At 35.9% G+C, this 13,211-nt stretch overlaps 3 protein-coding genes across 8 annotated transcripts in view; all 3 read left to right on the top strand.

The window, feature by feature from the left end:
- The window catches only part of LOC137249317 (zinc finger protein 345-like), a 6,319-nt gene extending 1,699 nt beyond the window's left edge, over positions 1 to 4,620 (top strand). Inside the window, exons 5-7 of one of the 6 annotated variants that reach the window (XR_010952343.1) lie at positions 135 to 3,403; positions 3,462 to 3,544; positions 3,600 to 4,620. Coding sequence is in view for 1 of the 6 variants with exons in the window: in XM_067780668.1 (XP_067636769.1) it covers positions 135 to 519 (385 nt within the window). In the remaining 5 variants the exon portion in view is untranslated. Of the gene's footprint in view, positions 1 to 134 lie in introns of all 6 variants that reach the window. The other 5 variants (XR_010952341.1, XR_010952339.1, XR_010952342.1 and 2 more) reach the window with 5 other exon arrangements.
- Positions 1 to 9,347, top strand: part of LOC137249319 (zinc finger protein 345-like) — a 27,557-nt gene extending 18,210 nt beyond the window's left edge. The window contains exon 6 of the mRNA XM_067780671.1: positions 9,212 to 9,347. The gene's annotated coding sequence lies outside the window, so the exon portion shown is untranslated. The remainder of the gene's footprint in view (positions 1 to 9,211) is intronic.
- On the top strand, positions 9,254 to 13,211 carry LOC137249320 (zinc finger protein 660-like). The gene is made up of 5 exons (XM_067780674.1): positions 9,254 to 10,064; positions 10,121 to 10,473; positions 11,325 to 11,424; positions 11,505 to 11,741; positions 11,804 to 13,211. The coding sequence occupies exons 1-5, from the start codon at positions 9,403 to 9,405 to the stop codon at positions 12,114 to 12,116; spliced, it is 1,665 nt and encodes a 554-aa protein (XP_067636775.1). The 5' UTR covers positions 9,254 to 9,402; the 3' UTR covers positions 12,117 to 13,211.

Raw genomic sequence — 13,211 nt, 5'->3', positions numbered from 1 at the left:
GGCTCCTATTCAAATCAAATTTTATATGGAAACAACTGAATATGACACTCTTGTGAATTGCCCAACCAAATGTTTACAGTTATCTTTTTGTATTTATATTACTTTAATTATTTCTTTCTCTCTAACTAACATAGCTTTGTGGTCGGTGACGCTTGTCGCCGTCATATGCGTACCCACACAGGCGAAAAACCATACAAATGCAAATATTGCGAACGCGCCTTTGCCCAAAGTGGTGATCATATGAAGCATTTACGCCTTCATATCGGCGGTAATGTCTATAGATGTGAACTATGCCCATCTGCGTTTCGTTTAGCGTCAGAGAAACGCTCACATTTTGCAACACATAAAAACGAGGATGAGGAGACACGTGAACAAAATATGAAAGCGTTAAAGGAAGCAGAGAGTAAATTGCAATTGACATTGACTGCACAGCATCAGAATGACGCACACACACTGGCGAAAAACCATACCAGTGCAAATATTGCGAACGCGCCTTTGCCCAAAGTAACGATCATATGAACATAACATCGCTGCAAACAACTGATATAAAAAAGCACTAGTCGATAAGCTCAGAAGGACAAAAGGAGAACCAAAAAGAAATGATGAAAAGGAAAATAATAGCTGGACGACTATGACATATACTGGAAAGGCAACATATAAATTGGCAAACTTCTTAAAAAAACACAACATTAACACAGCATTCAAAACATCGAACAATCTAGGGCGAAAACTAAGAACTTGCACTAACTCAGGATCCGTTTAGCAGCCACGGTGTGTACAAGCTTACCTGCGGATGCCAATATAAGTTACATAGGACAAACAGGACGGTAAATAAGAACGAGCTTCAGAGAACACATTAGAGATTACGACAAAAAAATACGGAATCCAAACATTATACCACAGTCTGACTTCGCGAATCACATGTTCGAGAATGAATGTTCCCCAACAAACATCAAGAAAACACATAGGGTTCTTCACGTACAAGCAAAAGACCGACGTCTCAATGTACTCGAAAACATGGAAATCTACAAACAGAAAACATTCGACGGTAGAAGAATAAACGAACAGATAAACACACTTTCTGACACAATATTCGATCCTTTAAAACTTGTTTAAAAGAAACAAAGTAACACCCAGGTACAACAGACAAATACACAACAACAAATAAACACAAAACAACGCATCAAAACAACAAACCCACAAAGAAGGTCAAACGACTAAAATTACGGATTTTTACCTGCCTCAATCAGCCACACAAATCGATCAGTAAAAACCACCCTCGGTTCTGAATGAACACACAGCACATACATATAACTAAATATACACAAGCATCAATTTTGACAATACCTGCTCATGTACTTACGAACTATAAATACAGGACAAACGACAACAACAGATCAGAACGAAAATCGACACTGATGATGGCACAACGCCGAAACCGGTTTGTCTCAAAACCAAATTTGACAAGGGATGACGGGAAATCGTTCCAATATACATCATGTATCCACCCTGGCCGAAAATCAACAAAACAAAATGAGTGAGTTATTGCTTGTCAGGCTTTTAACTTGAACGCAAACGGACTCTTAACAATTTACAAGCGACGCCTACTGAAAATATATAAAGCAAAGGCGAGCACTTGGTTCGACAAACAATGCCTGGAATTGAATGTTACTCCAAAATTCGCTAAAATAACAATAAAGGAAAATACTAAATCTAACAGGAAAACAGTTAGAAAAGCGGAAAAGGATTTTTTAAAATATGAGTTGGAAAGCTTGTACTCCAACAAGGATGAGATAAATACCGAGTTATTATCTATCCTTTAGGATTGGCAGAACAACTACCTGCGACTGCATTAATGGAATGTTTCGACTGCATAAAGACAGAAGTCGATCAGGAACTACAACAAAAATACAGGTCACAGAACCGAAAATTGGACAAGCTGGCAGGACGACTAGAGTGTAACCAAAAACAAAAAACTAACCAATTTAATGACAAGTTCGTTAACCTCACAACAGTGGCCGCACAACTTCTCGAAAAGGGCCTGAAGCACAATATCGTGGACCAAAATACAGTATCAAAAACGGAGCAGGCGATTGTAGATGCGGAGATCGCAATATCATTGATACCACAGGAGGAACAGGAGCACGCAAGACACATGTGCAGGGAAATAATAAAAAAAGGAGAAAGCACAGGAAGGACAAAAAGCTAATGCAGGGGAGAAAACAATAAAGAATCTACGGCATAAACTAAGGAAAAACAATATTGTCACAACGAAAGCGGACAAAGGAAACACCATTGTGCTAATCGAAAAAGAGGAATATATAGCCAAAACCGAAGAACTCATAGAGGAAATGAAATGTCGTGGAATAAGGGAGGATGCCACAGATGAATACCAAAAACAAATCGAAGTTGCTATAAAAAATGCAACAAACATAATAGAGTCTAACATGGCACATAGATTGGTCCAAATGAACCCTTCGGCTCCTCCACTGATTACGCTACAAAAAATCCACAAGCCGGACACGCCAATGAGGCCCATCATTAACTTTAAATCGGTAACATGTTACAAACTGTCCATATATTTAAAAACGATATTGAGAGATACTCTGGAGTTAAGGAACGAATATGCAATAGCTAACACAACAGAACTAATCCGTAGAACTATCGTACCACTATCGGAGACTTTGGACATAGTTAGCTCAACAATTGTTCATAATACAAAAAACAAAGTGAAAAGCATGCAAATCACAAATACGCTAAAAACCACTTTATGCCAAAACTATTTTCAATTTAACAATAAGATATATAGACAAACGGTCTTGGAATGGGAAGCCCCACAACAGCCATTCTTATGGAAGTGTTCATGCAAAATCTGGAGGAAAAGTACATACAGGAGCTGAAGCCCAAATTAGGCGTGTCATTTTATGCTAGATATGTGGATGACATAATATGCGTCTTAACTACTAATAACGAAGAGCTTGCACTGGAGTACCGCAACAAGCAGGTCGGAAATATAAAAGTTACAATGGAAACCGAAAAAGACGGAGGAATCAACTATCTAAACCTTACGATAAATATTGATAAAGAAGGCAAAATATTTAACTATGACATATATAGAAAGCCAACGGCCACCGACACAATAATAGATAATACCTCAAATCATCCCAACAGCATAAAAATGCAGCATGAAGGCATTTGGTACATAGACTTGAAAGAACACCTCTTACACAAGAGGCATATAAGAGAGAACTTGAGTTCATATATAACATCGCTGCAAACAACGGATATAAAAAAGCGCTAGTAGATAAGCTCAGAAGGACAAATGGAGAACCAAAAAGAAATAATGAAAAGGAAAATAATAGCTGGACGACTATGACATATACTGGAAAAACAACATAAATTGGTAAACTTCTTTAAAAAATACAACATTAACACTGCATTCAAAACATCGAACAATCTAGGGCGAAAACTAAGAACTAGCACTAACTCAGAGGATCCGTTTAGCAGCCACGGCGTATACAAGATTACCTGCGGATGCCGGAAGGTTAATAATTTTTCGTCGTTGGTTATCGATATACATATAGCTTTTTTCCTGATAGGAAGGGGATAATCATCTCTATTCTTACGAATATGTGCCGTCATCCACTGAGTTTTACAGCTCCGGCCCACGCTCAATTCTCACGGGAATGCTCTGGATCATTGAGAGACTTGGGAAACAGATGTCGTGAAATTTTCGCACACGTGAAATGTGATAGACAGATGTCGCCGGTGTTTTTCATTTAACTCATACGGCGAATGGCTAAGCAACGACATCTATTTTTGAAAAAGTAGGTTTATTAAAGGCACCGTTGCCAAACTAAAAAGAAGTAATGGTAATAGTCTAGTTGAGGGGTCGACTGCTAATACGCTACCAAAAATATCGAGAGAGGTGTCAAACGACGCGTTCAAAAGATATTAACGAAAAACCGAAAAAAGACCCGCGGGTACCTCCGAAACCGGGGGTCGGATCCATAGTATTTTTGCGCAGAACACCTTTTTGCGTTGGCGGCCTTCGGCCGTGCTTATAAAAAATAACCCTGGTCTACGCCATGCTAAGTCCGGGGTGTGGTATAACGTGGCTACCGCTACGGTGATGTACAATTTTTTTTGGGGGTACAAACACAACAACCACATGGAAATCGCCAGCTTCAACTGCAAATATACCCGGACAGAGATAAAATTTTTCTTTTCCGCGATCGGATTATTGTTCTCGAGATTAATACGCGTCTTTTGACACCTCTCTCGATATTTTTGGTAGCGTATTAGCAGTCGACCCCTCAACTAGACTATTACCGAAGTAATTAACAAATTATCGGGCTCACAAATTTAACCAGACTTCTATCTGCATTTATCTGGCTCAAATCTTTGTTGGTGCATTTACATGCAAAATTATTTATCTGGCTCAGGATTTTGCCACCGGATGATGGCTATGGACTCATCCACACAAAAAAGGGTAATTTTTTACCTTAGCTCACAATTACTAAAGCCCTAGTTAAAGTTGACATAGTCATAACTATATTTTTACTTATCCATATTCATTCATTCATTCATTTATTTAAATAAAAAATTGGTGCAATGGGATTTAACATCTTTTATAGTGCAACAAAAAACAAAATTGTAATGAAATATATCAAGTAGCCAATAGACATCAGTTATTGGTGCCTCATGTTTCAATCACAAAAGGTTTGCTCGACAGACACATTTTTTGACAATTGCAGCCATTTTGCTCCCAAATCGAATTGACATCCGCTAACTGTGTTGTTTCTTTGCGAATTTTCGATAAATATAAGTAGTAGAAATAGGAAGCAATCAGTTTACAAAAATACCCGATAAGTACTGAACTGCATAATTCCTTACAAATTTTTTTTTTAATTTCATTGTGAGTTTATTAACTATGCCTCGATCTATAAGTATGGCTGAACATTGAACAAAGGTAATTTAAGAAAAGTGAGGACACCAAGAAATCGTGCACTTTCGTAAACCTATGAATATACCATGGTTCAATTATGTACAGGTTGGCTCATCTCATCAGCTGATTTAATTTATGTCATTGCATGGTCGAAGGGATTGTCAAAAGGAGCTGGGAAACTCAAAATGAAACAAACACATTGGCAACATTTTACATTCCATACCATTCGCACAAACACCAATACACAGATTTTGACAATTTGAACAGAGATATTTTGTTGCTTTACAGATGAGCCAACCTGTATATAGTTGAACCATGGAATATACGAAACCTAAACTAATTAAAAATACATCGTTCAACGTCAAAACCTCGACTAATAAATCGATTCACGTAAAAATGTCATTAGTAGATATTGGAGATGCCATAACGTAATGTACTCATTGGGGATGTCAACTTATGCAGGTAAAAGTGTAGAAAAGGAATCTACTGCTAATACACGTCTAAAAATATCGAGAGAGGTTACCTCGACAACAATAATCCGAAGGCAGAAAAGAAGAGATATTTGCAGTTGAAGTTGGCAATTTACATGCGGTTGTTGTAATGTTTTGGTGCACTGAAAAAGATTTTGTGTACAAAGGGATTTTGCACGCATTCAATTTTGAACCCACCTCATTGGTGGACTGGCTAGGGTAATTTTTTATAAGCTCGGCTGAAGCCGTCAACGCAACCCGGGGCAATTTTTCGGTTTTTCGACAATATCTTTTGAACGAGCTAAAATTTTTATTTCCGCCTTCGAATTATTGTTACCGAGGTCAATACGCGTCTTTTGACACTTCTCTGAATATTTTTGGGTGCGTATTAAAAGTCGACCTTCTGTTCTATTAATTCCGTATGTTCGGAACATTCGTCTCCATTTAAGAATTTGGAGAATCGGTTTATATTTGAAATATTATGTATATACTTATTTGATATATTCGGGCCTCGTGAGGTAGTATCAAATGAACGTATTCCGAATATTCTAAATTAGCGGTTTATCCGGAACGCTTCAGTGAATACTTAATGGAAAAGAGCTTTCCGAAATTTCAGAATAGAAAGGTGAATACTCCCTGTGTAGCAGGGCCGCACAAAAACTTAACTCTTCTTTTAAAGTCAAGGTAGGAATATAAAGTTCTAAGACAATAAGCCATTATCTTTTATTTTTGTTTATGTCAGTTCATTGCGGCTGCGGAGTAACGTATCACCCCATGTCGGCTGCCTGTTCAAAATCGTGCTATCTCAAAATATTTTTCAAAAATTTCCCGATTTGTCACAAAACCGCCCTATATCAGAGGTAGATTGAAGAACGCTTCATCTCAGAATGCTTTTCATTAATTCCCTCTTATGAAAAAATGCATTGAACTTATGCTCATATAAAGTAGTTTTTGGAACAAATTTTGAGATAGTGCATTTTTGAATAAAATTCTAGCGTACGGAATTCTTCAAACAATTTCTGAAAGAATGACCAAACCTACATAACTTTATCAATTCACGAAATAGTAGAAAATTAATTATTTCCCCCAAAACCTGTTGGCATTTACAAATTTATTATCACTACTAATATACTACCAAAGATATTTTTCTACTACAATTTTCACTGAAGGGTTTTGAATTATTCCCCGTTTTCCTTACTCCGTAAAAGCAACCTGTCCAGACTTTTCAACTTGGGAGTGTCAAAGATCTGTCATCATTGGAGAACAAACCTCTAGTAATTGAATCATGTTGGTGCCTAACCTAAAATTCGTGAAAATTTCATAAAAATGAAGAAAACGAAAAAATAAGTCTCTTATTCAAAACGTATGCGAAACAATAAATAAAATCTACAAAAAGTTAATAAATTCTCCAACTCAAAAACAAATTATTTTTTTATGGATATAACGAAAAACCAATTGATTGGCTATGGTATGGTTATGACTTTAGCGTTATGGTATGATTTCCATAAGGTCGGTTCAATCAGCTGTTTTATCTGGTTATGGTTTTATGGATATAAGTCACCATTAATTGGCCCTTAAAACTGCAAAGCAATAGGGGGACTCATGTAACCGTATAAATGCCTTATAAAGTGTGTAAACGTATAAATTTATCTAGTGCGTAAACGAACTGTCAAATTTTGTATGAAAAATCATTTACACAATTTGTATAAATTTACGCGCACATTTCATTAGGGGGACTCATGTAACCGTATAAATGCCTTATAAAGTGTGTAAACGTATAAATTTATCTAGTGCGTAAACGAGCTGTCAAATTTTGTATGAAAAATCATTTACACAATTTGTATAAATTTACGCGCGCATTTCATTGTGTAAACGCGGTAAACTCAAAGCAATGCAACCTTGCAGACATTACAGCAGGCATTTTCATCAGAAAGCTCCAACATCAGCAAGTAAAGGCGTTTTAGTTTTGATTTTTCACTTAATCTTGGCATTTTTAATTTGTATAACAATCAAAAAAGTTTTGTTTGGCAATAATACAGCTGATAAACAATCAAGTTTATCAAGAGTATTAGGGGGACTCATGTAACCGTATAAATGCCTTATAAAGTGTGTAAACGTATAAATTTATCTAGTTTACGCACGAGCTGTCAAATTTTGTATGAAAAATCATTTACACAATTTGTATAAATTTACGCGCACATTTCATTGTGTAAACGCGGTAAACTCAAAGGAATGCAACCTTGCAGACATTACAGACGGCATTTTCATCAAAAATATCCAACATCAGCAAGTAAAGGCGTTTTAGTTTTGATTTTTCACTTAATCTTGGTATTTTTTAATTTGTATAACAATCAAAAAAATTTTTTTGGAAATAATACAGCTGAAAAACAATCAAGTTAGTCAAGAGTATTACTAGGTGCGTTCATATAACCGCTAGTGTAAATGGATATAATTTTACACCTTATAAGTTTATATGCTATCATGAGTCCCCCTATTACTAGGTGCGTTCATATAACCGCGTGTGTAAATTGATATAATTTTACACCTTATAAGTTTATATGCTTTCATGAGTCCCCCTATTATAGTCGAAGTTACAACCACATCCAAGGCGAATCCATACTAGGTGGTGGCAAAGCGAATTCAACCAATTCGCCGTGCAGAAGAATTCCAAGTCAAAAGAAAAATTTCATTGATTTCGATTAACTGACATTTTGTTGTACAAGGCTTTGTATGGAAAATTATCAAGAAGAAGCAATCAGCGGTTGGGATAACACCACCTCTATTGAATTCGCCTTGGGTGGTGTCAAAGCGAATTCAACCAATTCGCCGTGCAGAAGAATGTCAAGTCAAAAGAAAATTTTCATTGATTTCAATTAACTGACATATTGTTGTACAGGGCTTTGTATGGAAAATTATCAAGAAGAAGCAATCAGCTGTTGGGATAACACCACCTCTACTGAATTCGCCTTGAACCACATGAAAATTTTGGTTTTTATTGCAAATATCTCTTGACAGAAGTAAAACCTCATTTTCAGATATCGGATTACTGGTTCTACAGATGACCAATCTTTCGATTAATAACATAAGAAGTAAATCGAGCACCGTGGAAGTAAAGTGCCATTCCTACGAGGGTTTCATTCATATGATTGTCGCATTTGATACGAACATAGATTAGATTGATACGAATCTTTTGTTTACGCTCTCTAATTTTCGCTCTCACGAGGGATTTATCTTCTAGTTGTTGCTGGCAGCAATCACAGATAAATCCCTCGCGCCAGCTGAAGCGGGTGCCAGAACAAAAAATGTGCCAACCAAAACAAAAAACGTGCCAAAAATTTTGGTAAACTTTAGTTTGACCTACAACTGTAGAATAGCGTTCAAAAATTATGGGAAAAAGGATAAAAAAACTTGTTTTAGTGTAAGTATTATTAGTTCGAAGGCGGAATGTAAATATTATTTCCCATTCAAAAGTTATCACTAAAAACAGGGTTTGTAAATATGAACTCCCGATGCAACCATTCCATTTTGATCACAGAATCTGGAACGCCAGACATGTAGGATAAGCCCTATCCATTAGATAATGTTAACTATTATATCATAGGTCCGATTTACTGAAATTTCAATAGAATATATGGTTTTCACTGCGAGTTTACTTAGATTTGTTTATATTTAACTCTAACTAGTCGTATTATTGTAAAATAACTTTAAGGAAATAAATATTTTACGACTATCATTTTATTAAATGATTGAAACTATAATCGCCGAAATGTATGTCAAAAATCCCCATTTTCAGATCTATTCATTTTTGTTTGGAGTGGCATCATTGGTAAATGTTATAAAAAATGTGCATTTTGACAGTGCTCTCTCGAAACAAAGAGTTGCAAATCCATTCATCTATGGATACGAATATCACCTTGCTTACATCAAATATCTAGGATAGTATCCATTGTTTACTATATTGAAATCTAATAGCGACTGGTGGTTATGGATGCAAGGAGTGAACAGTTTTTCGATTGCATGTGTCGTACATGTATGAAAGAACTTGTGGAAGTTTATTCCAATGAGATCAGTACTAAACCAGAGCAACAATGGCAATATCTCTTTGACACAATTGAGGAATGTGAATCCTTACCTATTGCCGAACTGTTATCCAGCACAATACCCCAAATTCAAGTCCAGCCAACTGATGAACTGCCAAAGAAAATCTGTCGTAAATGCCTAGAGCAATTGCTTAATTTACATAGTTTCCAACAAACTTGTGTGCAATCCCAACGGCAGTTGCGCGATCTCATTGCTAATATAAATGTTGATTTCAAAATAACTAAAACAGAATCATCATCGGAAGACAAAATTACCGCAAACGAGTATACAGTCCAAGAGTTTGTTGCAGAAGGTAAAGTACCGAGCATAGAGTTTGGATTGTTGAACCAATTGTCGGAAGCATCACAATCAAGTAGTCCTGTTGACCCGCTACAAAGTTATGAAGAAACAAATGAGTGTACTGATGTAAGTGATTTTGTAAAAATCGAAGTAGCAAGTGTTGATGAGTCAAATATAGAACATAGCGATAGTGAAAGAATACATTCAGTTATCACTATAAAGGATGAGGTGCAAATAAAAACTACAAATCAGAAAATAAGCTTGCCGTAAGTACGAGTATTTGAAGGATACTTATGTATGTAAATATATCACTCTTTTATAGTTTATTAACATACACATGTCCGCTATGCAATAAATCTTTCCAACAAACCCGCTATTTAAAGAGTCATCTGAAGAGTCATAAAAAACCAGATGAGTCCGAGCAGCCCAAAAATGTATCTGCGTATTTCCGATTTAAATGTGATGTTTGTCAACGACGTTTTCATAAACAAGAATCATTAGATTTGCATCGTTTAACACACGATGAGAAAGCTGATAAAAAAGAACCTACTTGCGATATATGTGAAAGGACGTACAGCACACAAAAAAATTTAAATAAGCATAAAAGAATATGGCATCCTGTGGAAAAACTACCAACAGAAAAGCCATTGCATTCCTGCAATCAATGCAGCAAAAGTATGTTTTCATAATAATTACGGGGAAACTAGCAAGAGTGCACGTAGTGTGTCAACCAATTCATTCGCAAATGCTGGAAAACGCTTTTCAAAAGTTTGTAAGGATCTCAGAGTGAGGTGGATGAAGATTCAAGGTGGCAAGATGAGCACGAGGACTAGGCCCTCCGCAGATGATTCGGCTCGTTATCGTATTGCACTCGTAAAAAAAGTTTGATAGTATACGTTAGTGTGTCGCACACATGTTTTTAAATAGAGATCCTCATAAGTACGCTTGTGAAAAGGGGGAACAAGATGCTTAAAATTTTTTGTTTTAAAATTTTTGTAGTCATGAGAAGTGTGTGAATTGTGTTTCCAATGTGGAAAAAAGGTTTTGCGGATTGTTATCGATCTTGATGGTCATTTGCCGGATGCAGATCCGGTACGTTCCGTTAACAAGCACAATTAATCGACCATCTCAGGAACGAATCAATTTGGTATTTTAGTCGCCTCTTACGACTGGCATACCTGCCGCGGGTATATTCTAGGCCACCTAACTCTCTGGGGGCCAAGTTATAGTTGTAGGTCACTACCCCTTGTAGGCAAAGGTCTTCAACTGCCGCTCTTGAAGCGTAAAGGAATTGTAGCTACATGAAATATCTTGTACGCGTCTATGAAGCGTAGCCTCGTGTGCACCTTGCCTTAAAATTTTTATTTCCCGCCTTCAGATTATTAATACTGATTTCAAGACGTCTGTTCTAGACTATTACCCAAACGGCGGTGAATTGAATAAATGAATTTTTTCTGGCCAACTATGCTCACTTTCGTAAGTCCCCGCATATGTACGCGATTTATATTAACAAAATGTATTTACAGCTTTTAAAAAAATGTATCTGCTAAAGGCTCATTTGCGTGTACATACTGGCGAGCGACCATATTTGTGTCCCGAGTGCGGTAAAGCATTCAAAACATCTGAGTACTTATATACACCTAAAATACAAATGAAAACAAAAAGAAGTTAATAAATTTATCTTATTGTCTTTGTATTAAACACAGCCAAATGAGAGCGCATCATTTGCGTCACAGTGACGTTAAGGCTTACGAATGTCCACATTGTCCGTTAAAATTTCGTAGCAGCGGCGATGTTAGCAAACACAAGGTAATACATAGAGCAATCAAACGATATGTTTGCGATTTATGTGGTGATCGTTTCGCGAAATCAAATCAATTAACGGTGCATAAAAGATTTCATAACGGCGAAAAGCCATTTAAATGCGATTATTGTGAAATGCGGTAAGTATCTTTAACGCATTTTTTATTTTAATTATTTATTTCCAATGTCATCCAAACAAAAGCTTTGTTCATACTGGCCCTCTGCAACGCCACGTGCGCACCCACACAGGTGAAAAACCATACAAATGTAAATACTGCACACGCGCTTTTGCGCAAAGTAACGACCATGTCAAACATTTACGTACTCATGTCGGTGACAATGTCTATAGATGCGAATTGTGCCCGTCGGCTTTTCGTTTTGCTTCAGAGCTGCGCATACATATTGTTACGCATAAAAACGAGAATGAGGAAACACGAGAGCGAAACATAAAGGCATTAAAGGAAGAACTGGCAAAGCTGGAAATAAAATTGGCCGAAAAGCAAGTACCAGTGTAGTCGTGACTTGAGAAAATGTCGAAGAAATAGACAGCTTAAAGAATTCGAAAAAATAATTAACTCAAGTACGTTGATCACGTTTGAAACGCAGTGATTTTTTTGTTTAGTTTATCAAATCGTTGATTAATATCCGAAACCGAAACTGTTATTTCGACCGTAAAATAGCGATCCCGAAACTGTTTCAGGCGTCGGAACCGCTTAAAATGGACCTGCCAAAAATGCTAGGTACACACAACACGAGACACTTTTATATATTTTTTTTTATATAATTAGTATTATTTAATTAGTAAGTGAAAATTTTAAATAATAATTTGAACTTTTACTAATTTACTCCGATAAAAATTAATATTTCCTAATTTCTGTAAAACCGTAATACATACTTAAATCTACAACAATAAACCTTAAGTTAGAATAGTTATTAGAAAATTGTATTACTATTGGGTATGTTTAACGAGCAGCTTTCAAAAACAAATAAAACAAGTTGGTGTTTTTGTTGATTTTAAAGTTGAAATACTCAATTCAGAATCAACAAATTGTGCGAAGTTGATTCAACAGTTATTTGCATTGCATAAAAATTCACACAAATAACGCTTGAAATCAGTTCAAGTTCGAACCAAACAAAAAGATGGAATTGCTTTCAACGTTTTTTTGTTTTTGGTTCTGTCGTGCACGCGCAAGAACAAGAGAACGAGTTAGAAAAATAATAAAAAAAGCCCTCGGCATGCCTCGTCCCTAACCTAGGGCTGGAAAACAATAAGCATACATAAAAGAAAGAATTAAGGAGAATGTGTATATTAAATGGTAAGAATTGAATTAAGTAGCGAAAAAATAAATGAAAGGATTAGCAAATATTGAAATATCAATAGAAAATTAACAAAATATAAATAAACACACTGAGTAATATAAACAAAATAACAAACAAAGCAAAAAATTACAAATTATTAAAAAAAAAATCTACAATATCATATATATATGAAAATCACAAATTATTATATATACAGAGAATTAAACAAATATAATTAAAAACATATACATATTTATTGATCAGAAAGCTTCTTATGAGTTAGCCTATACAAGTCAAATAAAAGAAAATCT

Source organism: Eurosta solidaginis, chromosome 4 (genome assembly GCF_040869045.1).
Source record: "Eurosta solidaginis isolate ZX-2024a chromosome 4, ASM4086904v1, whole genome shotgun sequence".
Lineage (NCBI taxonomy): Eukaryota > Metazoa > Arthropoda > Insecta > Diptera > Tephritidae > Eurosta > Eurosta solidaginis.
Note: the sequence above shows the minus strand (reverse complement) of the source record. Positions and strands in the feature narration are given on the sequence as shown.